This window comes from Physeter macrocephalus, chromosome 17 (genome assembly GCF_002837175.3).
Source record: "Physeter macrocephalus isolate SW-GA chromosome 17, ASM283717v5, whole genome shotgun sequence".
Classification (NCBI taxonomy): Eukaryota; Metazoa; Chordata; class Mammalia; order Artiodactyla; family Physeteridae; genus Physeter; species Physeter macrocephalus.
Window position 1 is genome coordinate 29,504,219 of NC_041230.1, and position 21,467 is coordinate 29,525,685.

The 21,467-nt window shown below is 44.3% G+C and overlaps 2 protein-coding genes across 3 annotated transcripts in view; one reads left to right on the forward strand and one right to left on the reverse strand.

The window, feature by feature from the left end:
- The window catches only part of CFAP263 (cilia and flagella associated protein 263), a 30,393-nt gene extending 24,978 nt beyond the window's left edge, over nucleotides 1–5,415 (forward strand). For both annotated transcript variants that reach the window (XM_007122316.3, XM_055079133.1), the window contains 2 exons: nucleotides 4,070–4,225; nucleotides 5,251–5,415. In XM_007122316.3, coding sequence (XP_007122378.1) covers nucleotides 4,070–4,225; nucleotides 5,251–5,379 — 285 coding nt within the window. In that variant the 3' untranslated portion in view covers nucleotides 5,380–5,415. The remainder of the gene's footprint in view (nucleotides 1–4,069; nucleotides 4,226–5,250) is intronic.
- Nucleotides 5,416–5,752: 337 nt separating this feature from the next.
- On the reverse strand, nucleotides 5,753–17,767 carry PRSS54 (serine protease 54). Its single transcript, XM_024125174.2, has 5 exons — nucleotides 17,710–17,767; nucleotides 15,187–15,358; nucleotides 10,430–10,688; nucleotides 9,701–9,832; nucleotides 5,753–6,324 (listed from the first exon to the last, which is right to left on the reverse strand). The coding sequence occupies exons 1-5, from the start codon at nucleotides 17,765–17,767 to the stop codon at nucleotides 5,779–5,781; spliced, it is 1,167 nt and encodes a 388-aa protein (XP_023980942.1). The 3' UTR covers nucleotides 5,753–5,778.
- Between the last annotated feature and the right edge of the window lie 3,700 nt (nucleotides 17,768–21,467).

Here is a 21,467-nt window from a genome sequence, read left to right on the forward strand (position 1 = left end):
ATATATATATTTATTTATTTATTTATTTATTTATTTATTTATTTATTTATTTATTTTGGCTGCACCAGGTCTTAGTTGCAGCATGCGAGATCCTCAGTCATGGCATGCGGGATCTTTTTAAGTCATGGCACACGGGCTTCTTAGCTGCGGCATGCAGACTTCTTGGTTGCGGCATGTGGACTCTCAGTTGCAGCACGCAAACACCTAGTTGCAGAATGCACGTAGGATCTAGTTCCCTGACCAGGGATTGAACCCAGGCCTCCTGCATTGGGAGCATGGAGTCCTACCCACCGGACCAACAGGGAAGTCCCACAAGGAGATTTTTTTAAAGGCTTAAATAAACTGACTCAAAAATTCTTTTGGAAAAATAAATAAGAATATCCACAAAATTCTTAATAGGGAGGAGACTAGCCCTACTAGATACTGAAACGTGTTATGAAGTTACAGTATTTAAAACAAGTCCAAGAATAGATGGGAAGATAAAAGGAAAAAATGTAAGCCATATGATGAACTCTAATACAGACCATATATGATATGTATATGATCAAGTTTCTGATAGTTTTGATATTGATACATTTAGTTTATGATAAAGGTGGCATTGCAATGGGAGACAACAGATTATTCAATAAATGATTTGCAATGACTGGGTAGCCATTTAGGAAAAAATTAATTTGGAACTATATGTAATAGCAAAATTAATCCAGGCATATCAGAGATTTAAATGTTAACAATAAAACCATTAAAGTCCTGAACTTATATATTGGGAACATTTTTATTGTAATCTTGGAATATGGAAGACTTTTAAAATGTGAAACCTATAAACCATGAAATCAATAAAGTCAGCTATATAAAAATAAAAAATTTTCTGCATGGCAAAAACCATCATAAGTGAAGCCCAAAGATAAGTAACTGGAAAAATATTGTATTTAATATCACAAGGAGCTAATTTTCTTAAAAGATAAATGTCTTATAAATTAAGAAGAAAAATCTAACAAAAAATAGGAAAAAACTGGGCCAAATATTTAAACAGTTACAGAAAAGCTAAAAAATCTCAAACATATGAAAAATGTTCCTCTTCGCTCATAAGGAACAGAAAATAAAGCTATAATGAGGTACCATTTTCCCTCTGTTAGATTGACAAAGATGAAAAAGTAAGATTGTGTCATGAGAATGGAGAAAACAGGCAGTCTCAAACATTGCTGCAGAAGTATAATTGGCTTCATCATTATAATAGAAGGCAAGTTAGCACCATTTACCGTACATACACATATGCTTAGGGTAGGGTTTCTCAACCTAGACCCTACTGATATTTCGGGTCAGATAATTCTTCGTTGTGGGGGCCATCCTGTGCATTTCAGGGTGTTTAACAGCATCCCTGGCCTCCAGCTACCCTATGCCAGTAGCACTCCCCTAATTGTGACAAACAAAAATGTCTCCAGACATTGCCAAATGTCTCCTGGGGGCAAAATAGCTCTGGTTGAGAACCACTGCCTTAGAATAAGCAATTTCACTTTCAGTTGCTTATCCTACTGATATATTGCACTTGCATTTTTACAAAATTATGTATACCCAGAAAATTTGTAATCACAGCACTGCTTGTTGTAATAGCAAGAAATGAAGAAGCTAAGTGACTGTTGGTGGGGACCTGTTAAAGTATGGTACATCCATACAATGGAAAATTATGAAGCTATTAAAAAGAATGAGTAAATTCTTTATGTGTTGATACAGAAGAATCTTCAAGATTTATTGAGTGGAAAAAAAAGTTGAATGAATGAAAGTGAATAGAATTGGCTACTCTTTGGGTCAGAAAGGTAAACATATATGTTTGTATAGATATAGATTTCTAGAAGGATGCATGAAACCTAAAAATAGTGTATGCTTCTTGGAAGGGGACCTGTGTGGCTGGAGACAGGGGTGGGTTGGGAGCTTGTCACTGGGTACTTTTATACCATTTGAATTGAATGTATTGCCTATTCAAAACAATTGTTAAAAGGACAATGCTAATTCAAAAAGCCACTCAGAAGAAAAAGACTAGTTAATTTTACTGTATAATAATTTTTTTTTTTTTTTTTTTTTTTCTGTGGTACGCGGGCCTCTCACTGCTGTGGCCTCTCCCGTTGCGGAGCACAGGCTCCGGACGCACAGGCTCAGCGGCCATGGCTCACGGGCCCAGCCGCTCCGCGGCACGTGGGATCTTCCCGGACCAGGGCACAAACCCGTGTCCCCTGCATTGGCAGGCGGACTCTCAACCACTGCACCATTAGGGAAGCCCTGTATAATAATTTTTAAAAATGAAATGTAAAAAGACAGAGTCCTTAAAAAATTGAATAATCATATGATCCAGCAAGTTGTCTTCCAGGTATATACCCAAAATAATTGACAGCATGAACTTGAACAACAGGTATTTGTACACCCATGTTTGTAGCAGCATTATTTACAATAGCCAAAATGTAGAAGCAACTCAAGTGTCCATCGACAGATGAGTGAATAACCAAAGTGAGCTGTATATGCATATAATAGAATATATTATTTTATTTATATTATTTTAAGGGTGAATATTATTCATCCTTAAAAAGGAAAGAAATTTTTTTTTCCACACCCTCTCCAGCATTTATTGTTTCTAGATTTTTTTTTTTTAACATCTTTATTGGGAGTATAACTGTTTTACAATAGTGTGTTAGTTTCTCCTTTACAACAAAGTGAATCAGTTATACATATACATATGTTCCCATATCTCTTCCCTCTTGCGTCTCCCTCCCTCCCACCCTCCCTATCCCACCCCTCTCATGGTCACAAAGCACAGAGGTGATCTCCCTGTGCTATGCGGCAGCTTCCCACTAGCTATCTAATTTACATTTGGTAGTGCATATATGGGGTCAGGTTTTTAAATTTAGATATAAGAAAGTTCAATATTCTATAAATAAGAATATCTTAAGTACTCATGAACATAACAAGAAGTATAATGTAGTGTCCAATTAATTGATTAGTAGTAAGGTCCTCTGTTCCATTCCATATATATGTGTTAGCGTATGGTATTTGTTTTTCTCCTTCTGACTTACTTCACTCTGTATGACAGACTCCAGGTCTATCCACCTCATTACAAATAACTCAGTTTCATTTCTTTTTATGGCTGAGTAATATTCTATTGTATATATGTGCCACATCTTCTTTATCCATTCATCTGTTGATGGACACTTAGGTTGCTTCCATGTCCTGGCTATCGTAAATAGAGCTGCAATGAACATTTTGGTACATGACTCTTTTTGAATTATGGTTTTCTCAGGGTATATGCCCAGTAGTGGGATTGCGGGGTCGTATGGTAGTTCTATTAAAAAGGAAAGAAATTTTGACATGCTACAACATGGATGAACCCTGAAGACATTTATGCTAAGTGAAATTAGCCAGTCACAAAAGGACAAATATTGTATGATTCCACTTATATGAGGTACCTAGAGCAGTCACATTCATGGAGACAGAAAATAGAATGGTAGTTGCCAGGGCCTATGGGGAGGGGGTTTGGGGAGTTAGTGTTTAATGGGTACAGAGGTTCAGTTGGGGCAGATGAAAAAATTCTGGAGATGGCTGGTGATAAAGGTTGCAAAACAATGTGAATTGTTCTGTGAATGCCACAGAACTGTACACTTAAAAACGGTTAAAATGAGCAAATTTATGTTATGTGTATTCTGCCAAAAAAAAAGACAAGAAAATGAATTGAAATTGATCTAATCAAAGTATACTTAAATACATAATTTTTCCAAAGCAAAAAAAGCCCCTAAGCAATCAAAAGTAAAGCATATTCCTTAATAGAGGAAGGAAGGGAGGAAGGAAGAAAGGAAGGAAAGGAGGGAGGGATAAAGACTGTTTTAGACTGTACTTAATGTTTCTAAACTGGACGAAAATGTCACGATCTGTATAGAAAAATAATCTTGTGATTTCACCCACTCCTTTGAAAATGTAAACGTTATTTTTAGAACTACATTGAAACTGGGGAGAGATGCCAGGGCCAGTAAGTCCCAGGAGGCTAGAACTGCCAGGGAGCCCCACGTTTAATTGGTCCTTCCCAACCCAGGACCGGGCCAAGGCCATGGCTCTGAACAAGCAGCTCCGGAAGCAGCTGTCTGAGTTCCGAGTGCCACAGGTGATGATGTACGTCCGGGAGAAGATCCGAAACAGGGACCTGGAGAAGACCATCAGGATGTGGGAGAGGAAAGTGGAGATTGCAGAGGTAAGTTATAGGAAGTCCCGAGACCTGCGATATCTTATGCCCCTCACATTTTTGTTTAGGATTTTGTTTTCTGAGGTAAGAATACAGGATTTTAGACACGTAATACCTGTGAGAAATCTCAGCCGTTGCTTCGACTCTTACACCAAAATAAAGGATGGCTTCTTTTTTTTTTTTTTCCTTAAAGTTCCTTTTTCTTGTTAGGGACAGTCTTTTCAGGTTATCAGGAAGAGACTCTAGTAATGGTGTGTTTTTAGTTGCTTGTTTTCTTATTGATCTCTGGAAGCTTCTGAATCCCTCCCCCCACCATTGATAATTTAGTGATTGCTATTTTATACACGGAGAAGCCAGTTTTTAAAAATTGAGATAATAATGGATTTTAATATCACTCAGAACCCGATTCCATGCATTTACATATTTGCCGTGGGTCTTTTTGATGTTGACTAACCCGTAGCCTTTTCATATGGTACAGTGTGCACAGAAGCACCGTTGCCCCTTGTAAGCCATGGAGGAGAAAAAGGAAAAGTGCAAATGATATGCTGGCATCAGAAAAAAAAAAAAAAAAAAAAAAAGGAAAGCACCAAGACTGCCACAGGCCAGGTTGCACGCTGAGGGCACTTAAGATATCCTTACGGTAGCTTAAAAACCCAGTCAGGTCACTTGGGAAGCTTGGCATTCTCACATCTGGACCCCAGCTCCATTTTCCACTGTGCGTTTACCTGCCCTTCCAGTGGTCACTTGGCAGCAGGAAAGTAAATTAGGATCCATACTTGGGCCCATCACATCTGGGACTAAGGAGTAGCAAAGAAGTACAGAAGGAACCTGCAACTTCTCACTTCATGGAACAGAGACAAGCTCTTTAGAAGAATCTTCCGGATGCCCCAAGGTGGCCTGCGTCCGCCGCACGCATGCAGACACTGCCCCACATACGAGGTCATCCATACCATCACAGGGCTGGATGCAGGTAGAATAGGCACAATCCGTTTGTCCCAAATGACCTTCTCCCTCCCCCTTTCTCCTCTTTGCAGATGTCCTTAAAAGGCTACCGCAAGGCTTGGAATAAAATGAAAATCACCAATGAGCAGTTGCAGGCAATTTGCCCCCTGGGAAATAGCCAGAGGGAGGCGACGGCTGCCGACCAAAAAGTGATCCATTAAAGTAATCAGCTTCTCTCTAGTCATGGGGTCCTCTCACTGTTCCCTGTGCTGGCTGGTGTCCCCAATTCTCCAGCCAGGCTGCTGGTCACCTCCTAGGCCACATCGGCCCCCGGGGAGTGTTTTCACAGCCTGGATCCGGGAACCATAAACACTGAAAGAACCACAGGGCACTCTAATGGTTTGACACTTGTTAGCCCACATTTAGTTCACAAGCACACATGAAAATGACCTTCCCGCATGTGGGAGTGGGACAGAGGAGGGAGAGCCAGCCCAGTCTGTATTGTGGGCCTGTCGGTGGCAGCCCAGCTGTGCAACTCTCAAAAAGAGACACCAAAACAGCGTGGTGAATGCCTGGCACTCAGCATTCTGAGCTTACTCTTCCATTTGGAAGGTTAGCTCCTAGGCTAAGATGCCATTACCAAAGAAAACAAGCACAAAGAAAAATAAGATAATTTCTTGGGGCTGATGTAACCCGTTCTGGCCTGATAGAGACCTGCCCTCCCCAGCCCGCCCGCCGTAGTAGTCATAGTACACGGGTTGGCTGGCCACCTCAGACTTGTCTGACTCCCTCAGACCGTTTTCCCTAAAGTCTAGACTCACTGGAGTGCCATTTGCCATTTGTGACCATGAATGCATGGTGGCCCTCTTTTGTCCTTGGAAGTGTGGTTGGGACCGTCCAACCTGGCTCAGCCTAGCATGTTTTTTCTGTGTCACAACATCACGTGATGAGTGGCTGAGGAAAGGAATCAGGTTTTTCCAGTGGTGGAAGGAAGACAGGGGAGGGCTGGTCTTCTTGGTCTTGGACGTGATCCAGTTGCTGTAGTGTTCCACCTTGATGTACAGGAACAGGCCAGGGCATTTCTCACCACCTGGAGACAGGATTCCTCTCAGCACCCACAGATTCAATTCCTTCAGCTCACACATCATTGGGTTTCCTGGGTCCCCCTGTGACAAAGGACAGAAAGCTTCAGGTCTTAGAAAAACTTGTTTTCTTTTTTAATATGTCCCTGTGCAATTTACTATCTGTTCTAGAAAAGTTTTACACTGGTTCTCACTGGAAATGGGGTAAGTTATAGGATAATGTTTCCAATCTAGGCCACCTCCACCACAAATTCCAACAAGATGACTTTTCTTTTCATTATACAAATCATTTGTAGGCTCCTGCAGTTTGCCTGTAGCTTCCTGGATCCCATTTCATTTTCTTGCCCCTTTCCAGTACTTTGAATAAATCCTCCCTCTCTTTGGTTTCTCACTCCTCAAATGTTATTTTGTTCCTCTCTGGCCTGGAATGCTCCCGTTTTTCCTTCTCTTCCCTATTTTGTTTCCATCCTTTGTTTAAGCTGCTTGCACCTACCCACAGTCCTGCTAGGGTCAGTCAGACTTCCAGGAAGCACACGCTGCCGGGCTGGGTTCACAGCTTTTCCAACCTGGCAGCTGCCTGCCAGTGCACCCTGCCCCACATCCCCGGCCCAGGCTCTCAGGAGCAGTCCTCTGGGCCTCGGGAGTTCTGCCACACAGACCTTATCTCCCTTCAGGTGAGTGGGTAGAAGCCCGGCACACTTGGCTGGACATGTGACCCTAGCAGGTTAGCTAATTCTCTGAGCTAAAGTGGGGACATGGTTAGTGCCTGTAACACCGGCAGAGCTCCTGGCACAGTGCCTGACATACGGGATGCACTCAGTAAACAATTAGCTGCTATTACCCTGGTGTGCAGAAAAGGCCATCATTTTTAATGTGAAAAACTGAGAAATGTGGGGAAAGCAGCAAGACAGCTACTAGGTATAATTTACCTTACCTGTCCTCCACCCTACCCCCCGCCCCCAGGCCTCCTCTTAAAGGAATACCTGCCCCCCAGCATCAGCCTGTGGTCCATCTTGGTCCAAGAGGGAGTTTATCATCAAAGGCTGGCCAGCCACCTTTGACCTATGTGACCTGCCAGGCGAGACAGGCTGGGTGATCACAGTTTGCTCTCACTGTGTGGACTGAGGCATGGAGGGAGGGGGCTTGCAGCTGACAATGGGAAACAATCTGAACAGACTCAACAGTGAGAATTCAAGAGGCAAAACAGTGGTCATCTCAGCCCCTGCCCATTCCCAGGCCTGGGTGTTTGAGCTTTCTTGGGTTTCTACACACATGCAGCCTCTTTCACTAAACCCTCCTTTTTCTGAGGAGGCCACACCAGAACAGAAATGCAGGCAAATGGGAGAAGCAAAGAACACTTCTGCAAGCAGGGCCACGGGAGGCATGCTCTGCAGGGCTGCCATAATGCCCTGGTTGTCCCACAGCTGCACACACACGAGGATGACATTCCAGACTTCGCTCTTTGCTTCTCATTAGATGGAAGGGGGTGCTTGAGTGTGGAACTCTTGATTTTTTCAGTTTTTCACATTCTACTGTTTGCATCCCATGCTGCCAAACAGCAGAGGTTGGAGATTTCATCCCTGAGCTCTGGCTGGTCCTCCTAGGACTGGTGAACAGGCTCTCATCTGCACCTCATTGTGTCTGCCTGGGGCACAGAGGCTCTCTGGCTAAGGATGGAGTGGTCTCCCCTCCGTTCACCAGTCCCACTCCCAATTTGTTTTAACTGTGCTTTTACAGCCTGAGGAAGAAAAACAATGCCATTCAGGACAAATAGTTTTGACAAATGACTGTGCGGTCAACATCCCTGGCTATTGTGTGGTTTTGCAAGTTGCTGTTCCACTCGGGTGTAGAATACGCTGCTGTTTCTCTTCCCCATGACGTGTAAGGCCGAGACTTCTGAAGCTCAAGCAATGGAGACAAAAAGCACCAGGCGCTCCAGCCCCACCTCATCTCCCAGGGGAGCGACCCCCTTTCATTGCGTGATCCTCAACCTTGACATCCAGCAAAAGCCCTAACAGTTGTGGGAAAAAAGGAGGGGTGAATTCAGAGCGATTCTACTTTTGCTGGGTTTCTGAGGACCCGTTAGGGCAGACACTGAACCTGGGTAGCTTATTCTACATGTGAGAAGTGTGGCTTTGAGGACCTCTGGACACTAGAACACATTTCCTAGGAAGATCCTAGGTAGACAAGGCACCTTTTTTTTTTTTTTTTTTTTTTTTTTGCACAAAGGACTGTCTACAGGTGTGCTACAGTTAAAAACCAATCTGACCTTTGTGGATGGTTTAAAGAGGTGATCATTTAGAGGGTAAGCAGCTTACCATATTCCAGTGAATTTAAGATGCTCTTAAAAATTAGCATCTTTGAAATGGGATGTGTCTTTTAATCAGTGGGTTCCAGAGTTTCAGTGGCGGCGTTTTTACTTTTCTCAGTGTTACATAAAATAATGGTGCATTCTGCACCTGACAGCATCCTGGATTTGAGAAGTGTGGTACTAGGTTGATGGAGTGGCTGATGGCAGGATTTTGTTAAGTAGCTATGTCTTCTACTGTATTTTAACACATTCTCTAATTTAAGAAGCTTCTACAATCCTCCACCTGGAAGAGAGCCCAGGACAACGTAGGCACTTGATAAATGTTGAACCAGCTTTAGAAGGGCAAACTTATTTCCTGATGAAAGGCAGTCCCTCATGCTTTTGCAATAAAATGACTTTGAGAAAGAATTGTCCGCACATATGTTTTTTTTTCCCTTTTCTCTAAAAACTTTCCCTAGATCCTCTGGAAAAAAAAATTTCCCCATCAGGGAATCCTGAAGGTTACTTCAAGAAAAGTGGTTGATCAGTGTCTTAGACAATTTTAGAGTAGAGGAGGGAAACTCTGCCTGGAAATCTGGCAGACCTGAGTTCTCGCCTTGAAGATTTATTAACTGTGTGGCCCCAGTAAGCCACACTTTTTCCAGATACAGATATGAGGGGGCCTGGACAGGTGTTTGTGAATTCTGTACATTTTCCTGAGGCAGTAGGACAGCCACATCTGGACAGCCCACATTCAGGTAGAGGGCAGGGCTTCTTACAGGGAAAAAGAAACCCAGTAATTGATGAACAATAGGCTGGGTTCCAAAGAAGCTGAATACAGCGAGCCCGCGCTGTAGGCTTGCTCAGCGTATATCTGCATGTGTGGTTTGGACTCACTCTTTCAAACTTTTAGCTACTGAAAAAACATGTGACTTAGCCATGCTTAGTCACGTCACACTGAAAACGGTGACTGGTTAGTCCATTCGGCAGATTGTTACTGAGCACTTGCTACCTGCCAAGTGCTGTTCGCCCTGGAGACGTCCGTGAATCCCAGGTGACAGTCTCTGCCCTCACGGAGCTCACAATCCAGCGAGGGGGAGTCCTGAGGCTCCCCATGAAGTAACCACTGCTTACTCTCAGCCTGTAGCTTCTGTTCCACCGCGTTCTTACCAAGCAGACGGCATCAGTTTCCATCTCTATGTGATTGCCACATCCTGTTTTCTCGATTTTGTTTAAGGGACACAAGTCGATGTCCGTCACGGAGATTTTCCTCAGGATACTCATCGTCATGTGATTTCCTGTCTGGACAACAGAGAGCCTGAGAATTAGTCACAAGAAGACATCCCCCGAGTCAACGCAACTACAACTCACATATCCAGATGGGAGGGAGTAGGGAATGTTCTGATAAACCCCCTTTTCCTCACAGAAATCCGAACCTGTGTCTCAGTTTTTACTGAAAACTACCTTTGCTTTGAGCATGAATGTGAAAATAGGCAGAGAAAATGTTCACCCTTCCTCCACATCTACAGAGAATGAATGCATTTCCTTGTTTGTTTCCCCCCAAAAAAAGAAAACAAGGATGGCTCAGACAAGAGGACTGTCAGCTCTGGTTCAGGGAATAATGTCCCCTGGCCCCTCGGTAACCTTGAACTCACTTCAGGCTGCTTGCTGCCCATGTACTTCCAATTTGGGTGTAGGAATAGAAGAAAAAGGACCAGATGTAAGAATGGTCTCAAGAGGGCAAGCGCTGGGAATCTTGACGGATTAAGTGAGGGTTCCGGCCCAACTCTAGAACCTCAGGCCACCTGAATTATTGAGCTAAGCCCTAGAACGGTTTATCCCAGTCACCCCCACTGCTAGCACACACACAGCCTCCTCTAGGAGAAGGAAGGCATTAACTGCAGATGTGGGATTCCATCCTGCCACCCAGCAGTTCTGCAAGGCTGGTGACATATGCAGCTTTGTTCCGAGGAAGCAGATGGGCCGGACCAGGTTGTTGAACTGCATCTCCGTGTCTGTCTTCAGGAGGGCTATGTTATTTTTCATTGTTTTATTATCAAAGTCCTCATGGATGAGGATGGTGTTGACTGGATATTCTTCGTGAGCAATCAGTTTTGCATCCATCTTAGCTATACCAACTATAGCAACGGCGTCCTTCCTGGAGAGAGAGCAAGGTAATCTTGAGAAGCCAAGAAAGTTTTCCAGAAATAAGACTTGTGGCTACAGTGTGGAAGCGTACTCCATATCCTAGGGAAAAATCAATACAGAATGATCAACACTGAGACATACCCTTGTCAGCTCCCAGCCGGAAACAGATGACACACTGAAATAAGGTAAACTGAGGAAAGTTTAATAAAGGGACCCTTTACAAAGGTCTCGCAGGACGTAGGGAAATCACAGAGACTAGTGCAGTATGCTGGGTTCCGGGTGGCGTATGCAGCTTTCTGCTGAGGTAACAACAGGGTGTTGGTGGGAGGGAGTGGTCAGACAGAGCTATGGGGAGTGGGTCCCTTGGCTGGAGGAGGCATCCAGTCTGCAGTACCTGTCAGGGGAATACCTGACCTCACTTCCTTCCTCCCTCTGATCTCTCGCCAGTGCCCCCTTTGGCCAAACCCAACCGGAACCCAGAAGGCAAGAGCGCCCATTGGTGTAACCCACACAGGTCAGCCTCCTGGGACCCAGCAGAATGGAAAAGAGTAGAGAGGGGGTCTGGAGGGGCAAATGGGAGAGATCCAGCATGGCTAGTAAAGTTGCTGGACTTCAGCGACAAAGAAGGAATCCTTGGGCATCCACACAAAACAGATTAAGTCATCTTAATCTTTGTCCTCTAATTTATGGTCTAAGCTGGGGAACTTGTGAGAGTGAAAGGGGATGCTAACAATAGGATAACAGGTGTAAACCAGGCCTCTCGGGAGGAATACTAGGATGTGTGATCTCCCACCTACAGAGGAAAAAATCAGGATGGCTTCAGACTTCTCCACAGCATGATTTAATACCAGAAGCTGAGGTGCGGTGGGGGTGAGAATGCCTGTTAAGTCTTCACACGAAAGCAGGCATGATCCATGAATTCTACACTTAAGTGGTCGTTCAGATTTAAGGGCAGCACAACATTTCTGAATATGTAAAACTCGAGGAAATATGATTCTTGGGAGCCCTTTAAGAAACTACTTGGAGGGACTTCCCTGGCAGTACAGTAGTTAGGACTCTGCGCTTCCACTGCAGGGGGCACACGTTCGATTCCTGGTCGGGGAACTAAGATCCCACATGCTGCGCAACGTGGCCAAAACAAAAAAAAAAAAAAAAAAAAAAAAAAAAAAAAGAAAGAAAAGAAACTACTTGAAGAAAAATTTTAGCCAATTCTAGTGTTGAATGGAAAAAATCCAGCAAAGCGACGGTCAGTTAAGTGTGGAATTCGTTATCATATGGGTCTAAAATTAAAACAAAAGAGAAACTTTTAAAGTTATAGATTGGAGTAGTGATGTAAACCAACAGAGGTAGGTATATACACCAATTTTCTCATCTTTTATGTGAGTCTAAACTATTAATTTATAGCTAATATATGAAATAACTAGGGTGTACAAATATATATATGAATCAAGGTAAACATTAAAGTACATAAATAACCTATTAAAACTGGGTGGTCATGAAGAATGAGGGAAGAAGTGAAAAGACAGGAATTCTGGCATCAGCCACAGTAGAATCTAGAGAGGACTATCCAGAGAGAAACAGAAGATTTGTGTGTCTTCCATGAAATTATAATTCTAAGATGACCACGAGAACACAAGTTCAAACTTTCCAAATTTGTCAGAAGAGACATACAAAACAAAGCCATATAATGGAAAGAAAAACAGCAAGCAATAAAAACAGAACAGTCTAAAATAAAAACAAAAAGCAGGAGCTTCATTCTGAACACCACAGCAGAAGAGCATGCAACAAGACAAAGAAAGGCTTTTCATGATGATAAGGAATTCAGTCTACAGTGAAGAGTTCATTTATAAATATCTGCAGCAAGTGATACAATGTTCATGAATTAAATTCAAGGAAATAGGAGGAGGAAAAGCCAGAAATTTGTAATTCACCTCAGTCAGCCTAGGATAGATCAAGTAGACTCCCTGCCCCAATTTTATATATTAAATTGTACTCCAAGGACAGAAAATGAGCTCTTTAATTTACCTGTGGAAAATATTCATGTGGACCACATAGTAGACCACAAAGATAACATCAACAAATTCCTTTATAGATCACCATGCAGTCTAACTCAAACTTAAATCATGTTAAAATACAAAACAAAACACCCTATTACCTGGATAGTTTTAAATGGTCTTTCGTAAAACCCAGAGTCAGAAAGCAAATCAAAACCAAAACAGCAGTCCAGATAGAAAATAGCAGTAATGAAAACACTACATAGAAAACAGAACCTCTCTGGAGGGCTGGTTGGCAACAGCTATCAAGATTTAGTCCAGTTTTTCCACTCTTAGGTTATTCGTGCAACAATATACTTCCATGTATGTGAAATAATGTGTGTACAAGTATATCTACTGCAGCATTTTTTGCTACTAGTGAAAGATTGGAAACAACCCAAATTTCCATTATTAGAGGACTGTGTAGTTATGGTACATCCATATGGGATACTGGGCAGCTAACTGATGCATATAATGAGGTAACTTTCCATGTATCAATAAGAAAGGATCACCCAACATTCATGACAGAGTGAAAAAAGCTAAGAGTGGAATAATGTATATGGTGTGTTACTAGTTGTATTGGCGGGTGTTATGGACTGAATTGTGTCCCCCCATATTCATAGGTGAAGCCCTAACCCCCAGTGTGAATGTGTTTGGAAATAGGGCCTTTAAGGAGGTAATTAAGGTTAAATGAGTCCATAGGGTGGGGCCCTAATCCAACAGGACTGGTGTCCTTATAAGAAGAAGAGACAGCAAGAATGTGTGCACACACAGGAAAGGCCATGGGAGAACACAAGGAGAAGGTGGCCATCCACACACCAAGGAGTGAGTCCTTGGGAGAAACCAATCCTGCTGACACCTTGATCTTGGACTTCCAGGCCTCTGGAACGGTAAGAAATAAATTTCTATTGTCTAAGCCACCCTGTCTGTAGTATTTCATTGTGGTAGCCCCAGCAGATTAATACAGGGGAGAAAGAAAATTCTCTCTCTGTCAATAGATATAAGAGTCAATATAGATAGACCTATAGGTATATAGATATCCAAGTGTGCATGGAGTGTTTCAGGAAGAACACCCAAGAAACTGGTGACAGAAATGGCTCAAGGGAGGGAAATGATGACTGAAGGGCAGGGAAGGGGAGGAGCTGATTTTCATTATACACCCTTTGGTTCCTCATGAACATCACAGTATTACATGTATTTTCATTTAAATACATGTATTTTTAATTAAAAAATACAAATCATATGTTAAAAAATTCAGCAATTGTACAATATCTCATCAAGGGTTTACACTATTATGTATTTGGCCAGTTATAGTAATTATATTCTCTCCCCCCATACTCTATATGTGTATATATAATATATAATGTATAAATAGTATATAATATATAGTATATATACTACAAATTATATAATATACTATATATTTATAAATTATAATTATAAATTATAATATAATATAGTATGTATAGTATATATAGTATATATATACTGTATATAGTATATATCACATATAATATATATCTATATAATATATTGAATAGATAGATCTATATATAATTATATATAGAAGTTATATACTATGTATCATATATAATATATTATAAACTATAAAATAGTAACTATATCATAATTTACTTATCCATGATAATCAGACATTATACTTCCAGAGTTTTGTGTGTAATTAATCATCCTATGAACAACTTTGTGCATAAAACTTTTCCAGTGGTTGAAATTATTTCCTTAATGTTGATACCCGAAAGTGAAATCATTGGATCAGAAAGTGAGATGTTTTACCAAAAAAAGTTATTCCTTTAATAGCATGTATAGGCTTTTTTTCTTTTTCTGGTTTAAGAGAATGCCCATTTATTGTAAAAAATTTAGAGAATGCAGAGAAGTTCAAAGAAGAAAACAAATCACATGCATTCTGAGCATCCAGAGATGGGCACTCTTCAAGTGTTTGTGTATTTCCTTCAAGTCTTTTCTCTACGTGCATGTATTTGTGGCAGTCACATTGTTAAGGCCTGAGGTAAGTGTGTTAAGGTAAGGGCTCCTATCAATTCACTTAACAAGATAAGCAATAGGGACCTCTAGTATCAAGAGTCAGTGCCTCTCCAATAAAGAAGTTTAAAAAAATTTTTTTTTAAGAAGTGTCTAAAAAAAAAAAAGAGTCAGTGCCTTTGTGACTGTAATAAAATGGGAACAAATATCCTTCCTGTAGAAGATGGAGAAACAATCGTTTCACTTTGCAGTTGTGCAGCTGGCAGTCCTCACAGCAGAGGAGACACAGACTGTGCCAACCTTGGCAACTGGTGACTTCAGGAGCCCCAAACTCACAGTGAGCACTGCGCTGGTGAAAAGCCCTGTTGCCCTGTCACTGGGCATCCACCTTCCAGGCCTCCCCAAGATGAGCAGGAAACAGAGCCCCCCCCACTCCGCCTCGGTGGACCGCGTAGACGCCAAAGGAGGGGTACTGGCCTGTTTTGAAAGGCGGATGCGATGCTGAGGATCCAGAACTCACTGAGGATGCTGCCGAAAGCCAGGTGGGTGTACTGGACATCCTGCAGCGACACCACCCACGGGAACTCCTCGTCTTCGACCAAACCCTCCTCGGAAGTTTCCACAGTGTTGCTTTTCTGGATGCCGCAAGCTGCAGGGGGTTGCGCAGGGGCCTCACTGCTGGGGCCAGGAGCTGGAGGCCCGGGGCTGCCACCACCGCACCAGACCCCAGGACCCGCTCGCACTGGTTCCCCACTTTTTCTGGCTCTCTATCTTGGTCACCACTAACTCTACCACCCACGTTTATTTTCCTAGTGCGTCTTCTTCCCCATAAAAGACCCTTGGTGGGTCTCCCTCCCTAGCCCATGTGCCCTGTCCCGATGAGTCCCCGTGCCCGGCCTCCTTAGTGGACCAGGGGTGCCCATATCATCCTCGCCTGTGCAGAGTGGAGTATAGGGATTCTCCAGCTGACTGAACATTTCATCTGCCTGCTGCCTGGCCCCTCCCAGACCCCCAGAGATGAGGCCTGGGCATTGATGTTTTCCAAAAGCTCCCCAGGGTAGATTCGGATGTGTACTTGCGGTTGAGAACCACTAGTGTTTCAGCAAGTCCCTGGACACAGTGTCCCAAGTCCAGTTGGCCCCTATGTGTTGAGACTTGCGGGGAGCCACTCGTCCGTCTGGGCCTCAGTTTCCTTTTATGAGAGGTGGGGTAACACACGCCTCTCACAAGAGGAGTGTTGTGTCCCCATGACTGATAATGCTAAGCCCAGTGGACAATTCCATCTTTTCCCCATGTAAACCACTGCTCTGGTAGCCACTGCATGAATACCCAGTGCTTTTTTTCTAAATCGGTGGCCCTGGGTTGTGTGTGTCACATGGTGGGTAGCACCAGCGGAAAAAGTCAGGTCATCGGTGGCTTCTTTTTCAGCCATTCATCCAACCACACACGCAGCCCTGCTAAGTTAGGGGCTGGGCTGGCAGGGAAGGATTTCAGGATCCTGTCCCCGCCCCAGGGGAGGTCACAGTGCACAAAGGAGACAGACACATTGGAGAGTGGCAGCATTCAGAGAGACTTGTGACACAAGGGACAGTGCCCGGAGTATACAGTGGAGGGGGCATGGATTCTGCCCAGAACATGAAGTCCGGGAGGGCTTCCCCAGGAGGTGACCTCTGAGGTGAGCGTCAATGACGGAGAGTTTCCAAACCATGACGCTGAAGTTACTGAACATTCAGTATAGTCATTAAAGGGCCACAGCAGACCTCTCCATGCTAGGGCATCATGTGATCAAACATCTCTATAAGTTGACACTTGGAGTCTTTGCTGAAACAGTGACAAGAGCTGGTTGTTAGCAAGATGATGTCCGTAAGGCCACCAAGTGCTTCAGGATCACCAAAGACAAGAATTCCGGTTTTTCTTCACAGGACATTGGCAATCTGTGGTGAACGAGGCACTAACCAACTCTTCCTAACCCACGAAGAACCTACAGGTTTGTTATGACTTTTGCTTTTTCAGAGCTCTAGCTGGCTGATTCATTTGTCCTTATAAAACTCTTGAACAGCCAGGATATAATGAGGAAATCTGCCACAGGGATAAAATGTTTGCCCCGGGTCCCTTGCCTGAGGCTTTTTAAGAGAGGAGAGAGGCCGTATCTGTGTTTTGTCTCCTTGGGCTGCAAGGAGCCAGAGGAGGCCTGGAAGGTGGGGCGGTCCTCTTGGCCTGTGTATGTGTGTGTGTGCACGGGAAGCTCTCTCCTGTCCCCCATCTAACTCCAGGAAGACAGGAGAGAGCCAGCTGGGGTGGCAGAAGGTGGGGCAGAGCCTGCTTTAGTCGGGTGGCCCCCTCCATCTCCCCTTTCCAGGCCGGAGTTTTAGTCCTGGACAGCCTGGGGGTCGGGGAGGGGACTGCAGCTGTCACTTCTGCCAACTGAGGCCAGGCAGCCTCTCAGGCACCTCCCTGTTCCCGGGCCGGGCCCTGCAACTGGGGGTCAGTTTAGAGGTAACAATAAGGTTTAAGGATAAAGGGCTTCACCGGAACAATACTGAAGTAGAAACACAGGGAAGGCCCGGTTCCCAAGTGCATTCACGCACCTCGGGCCCCCACCTCGGCTCAGGAAGGATGTCCGCCACCTGACAGAGCGCGGGGAATGTGCCCCCGGAAGAGCAGGGCAGGGCTGTGAGGGGGGACGCAGGCCTCACGCCAACCCCCTCCGCATAGGGGGCCTCTCCATAGCCTAAGGCTTGTCTCCCTAACCGTACTCTCACCAAGGACTCGGCCTGACATCAGGCTGCTGAAGCCACAGTTTCCTACATCCATGCCCCAAGTCCCACTCTCTCCCTGGTTCCCACCACCAACGCAAGCTGCCCAGAGCAAAATGCCGTGAGTCACCTACCCCCCGAGTCCCTCTCTGGACATTAAGGACCATTTCCTCTTCCGGGATGATTCCCCCTGCCATGTCACACAATCAGCTGAAGTTGGGAAGGAAGAGAGAAGCACACTCACTGGCAGAAGCATGGGAGACGTAGAACAGCACCAAGAGTGTCCCTCTCATCGCTGCCATCCCCAGAGAGAGCCGCAGCAGACACCACGGGCAGCTGTGAACACAGAACAGTCAAACGCATGGGCTTTTCCTCTCCTCCCCAAGGTGGTGATTTCCCCCCAGCGTCAGAGTCCCTGCCTCTTTTCCTTTCCGCTGACAAAACTTCCAAGACATGGGAAACAGACCTGTCACATCCCTATTTTTTGGGTCCGTGCCGTAAAGAGGCAGGGACCAGCTGCCCAGCCCCGCTGTTCAGCCGGCGACGCGTAAGACGGCCCAGCGAGAGAAGGTGGCCCCGCTGGTCAGTTTTCTCCGCAATCCAGGGTCTCCGGCTTTCCCACGGAGCTGGGTCTCAGAAAAGGGTCATCTTTTGACTCGTGGAATTCAACCCTAGCCTTAACTCTGTAGCCGTAAAATGCTGCTGAAAGCAAAAAGCAGGTGTTCCGTGAAAGCCTACCCTGATTTTGCCCCTTCTACTAAACTCTACTGGAATTTCTTCTAATTGGTGACAGCTCATCCTTTTACATAGTAACTGCCCCAGCATGTCACTCAGTTCATGCACACAATCACCCTGTGAGGTGGGCACTATCATCATTCCCATTTTACAGATTCAGAAACTGATACTCAGAGACATTGAGAATCCCACCCAAGGTCACACAGCTGCCAAGTGGTGGAGCTGGAATTCAAAGCCCAGGCGTGCTCCTCCATCAGCCCCACCACCAGGCCTACCCTCGCCTCAGACAATGCACAAGAGCCCAAGGAACCCGCGCATGCCGTCCTCAGTCACCTTGTTCTGCTCATGACACCAAGTGTTTCTTGTCCTCAGGATGGTTCGCAGAGTTCTTCCGTGAACTGCTCCTGCTGAAGGAGAAATGAACTCACCCTGACCTTACACCGCAGAGCTCAACAGAGGGATTCCTGCTACCACCTTGGGAAGAATGTTCCATTGTGGCATCACAGTTACCATGGTGTCACCAAGCAAACGTCTGGACATGGGGACGCAGGAGGAGCCGGGATGAAAAGCCTGCCTGTTTCCTAAACTTAGCAGGGCTATTCTGGAAGCCTGGCTCTCCCCGAGTCTGGCTGAGATGGCATCCCTTTCACTAGATCACAGAGTCCGGTCCAGTCGTGGCCGTGGTCTGTCTGCCTCCTCAGCACCTGTCCTGTGTCTACATGAGTCTGTCTGACTGGACGGAGGAAGCCCACGACTTGGGTGGGTTTGGTTTTTCCAATCCCTGACAACATTTCTTACACTCCCTCTGTGGTTTCCTGGAGGCTCAGCCCAGTTTTCTTTAGCTCCCACGGCTTGTGGGTCCACGTGGAGCTACCAGAAGGGCCCTGCCAGACCACCGGGCCAGATGGATCTGCACTCTGGCTGCTACGAACAGCTCTGGCTTCAGCACAAATGCCAGGACTTTAGGAAAGTGTCGAGAACGTTGTGGTGAGATGTAACTCCACAGAACCAGAGGGCTCGCAGGCTGCTGGCGCAGGTGCGTAAATGGCACTTATTGGACAGACAGATGAATGGCTGATGGGGGAAGGATGGCTGGCTAGAGAGCGAAGCCTGACTAGAGAGGAGCCACTATCTCCTTCCCCTCATGGTTTCCCTGACGCCCATCCCGTGTGTGCCTCGCCAGCCTCTATCACCTCCAGCACCGAGCAAGGCTTGGCTTCTGCTGGGACAATGGAATCGGTAAGATTTTGGGCAGAGTGGGAGAAATGGGAGCTATTGATCCTTCAGTATGCTCCACATTGCAGGTCTCAAAGAGCTTTCACATTTTCTCATTCAGGATTCAAAATCACCATGCCAGGAGGAGGGAATTACCCAAGTTTCCAGATGGAAACACAGTGCCTCAGGGTGGGAAAGTCACTTCCCTGAAGCTGAACACCTGGAAAACGTGGGCAGGATTCCAACCCAGATCCTTCCAACTCCAGGGTCAACGATCTCCAAGTCTGCATTTCTCAGCGTGGACCACGTGCTACCTTTATAGGGGACGGAAGTAGCAACAGTGATTGGGGCAAAGTCAAAGTCTGCTCTTTAAGAATGGAGATGCTGAGGTTAGTGCCCAAGACCCTGACTCTCTCCAGATTCCTCTAAATTTCTTCATGAAAAGAGGTCATGCGCAAACCACCAGAAACACTCTGTCTCCTCACAGGAAGGATCTAGCATAACCCACGATAAGAAAGGCTCAGAATCCTGCAGGGGCCCAGCACACCTTATAGACAGTGGGCCTCAAATTTTCATCCTCTCTGGGCCACTTATTACAGACTGCCAACTTTAGGTAAATTTAAAAAAAATTCATCTCTACGTTTTAAATAATTATTTAATTCTTTAAGGTTAATAATAATAAAATTTTTATTTTATATCTTTGAGAGGAAATTCATTTTCAATCTTACACCAAGGGCTCAGTGACAGCATGAAACATATGTAGTTTTTCAACCTGTCACTTTCTATTTTTACTCTTTATTTACATTTAGTTAGAAAATCCTAACTCTCAGAGAACGTCTGAAATCGCAACATGTTCTGGGGGCTCCATCAGATATTCAGTTCAGTGTATTCAGATTGAACGGGGACTCTAAAATCACGGAGAGAGTTTTTTTCACTGATGACTGTTCTCTGGTGCTCAGGGGTCTGCCCACCATGCTCAAAACCTGGGGAGTTGAAATTTTCTTTGGGAAAGTTGAAAGTTTGATTCTGAGAGGTAGTGATGGTTGGATTTCTAGTCCGCTTGGTTTCTTTTCCCTCTGGAAAATATTTCTTCATGTCCCATTGCAGCTTTGGAAAATGTTTTTTAAACATGCCAATAAGAGATTTACCACACTTCAGAAATCTCTTGTGAAATTAACAGGACCAAAAATATCAAGTATTTCTTCATTTATGTACCACCTATTTTCCAAGCATTGCTTCCTACTCATCCCTGGTTTGTTGAATTGTTAAGCAAAATATCTACTCACCCAAATATGTCATAGTCATTGCTCACCTGCTTGGGGTGACTTTTCTACTATACTGAGACAACATCCTACAAAGTCTCTTGAACAGGAATTTTGTCGCTAGCTCATGCTGCCTTCTTTTTGAGTTATTTTTCATTAATGTCACTCACTGAAGGCTTCCCAATCATGGTATGATGTCTGCTGTGAAGAGCATAACTTTGAATCAGGCTTTTGCCATTTAGATATCTTCTCTGCTTAGGAAAAAAAAAAAGCAAGAATTTTAAATTCAAGAAAGCATTATAATGCCCTCATTCCAGAAAAAAGAAATCTATAACTTATATACCAAAGAGGTCATTGTGCTTGTTTGAAAATGACAAAAATATTTTAATGGTGTCACGCCATGATTTGGAAATTTTATTTTCAGATATCTGTATTGGATTTGCAAGTGTTTCATGAAAGAGATCATCCATAGAATGTTTTAAATCTTCCTAGAAAGGTTTAAAATAGAATATCAGGTTTACCATGTCCTTAACCCCTAAATAAAGAACTTGTATGCGAAACTTTTTCAATTTTTATCAAAATGAAACGCATTTCATTAGCCACTGGCCCCTGAAAATCAAATTACCCAATCGACAATCTTTGAGACAGGCTGATACTGAACATTTGTACCACATGTAGCTGTGTCAGTGTAAATTTCCCTAATGAAAACCTTCAATGTTAAGTCATTTAATTTTTTTTTTTTTTTTTTTTTTTTTTTTTCGGTACGCGGGCCTCTCACTGCTTTGGCCTC

What these genes read in the sequence shown, in the direction of transcription:
- PRSS54 (XM_024125174.2), bottom strand. Translation starts at nt 17,767, where the DNA reads ATGGCAGCGATGAGAGGGACACTCTTGGTGCTGTTCTACGTCTCCCAT. An exon ending in CGTCTCCCATGCTTCTGCCA is followed by an intron (nt 15,359 to 17,709) that starts GTGAGTGTGCTT and finishes AACCCCCTGCAG; the next exon opens with CTTGCGGCATCCAGAAAAGC. An exon ending in GATGGAATCCCACATCTGCA is followed by an intron (nt 9,833 to 10,429) that starts GTTAATGCCTTC and finishes TCTGTTGTCCAG; the next exon opens with ACAGGAAATCACATGACGAT.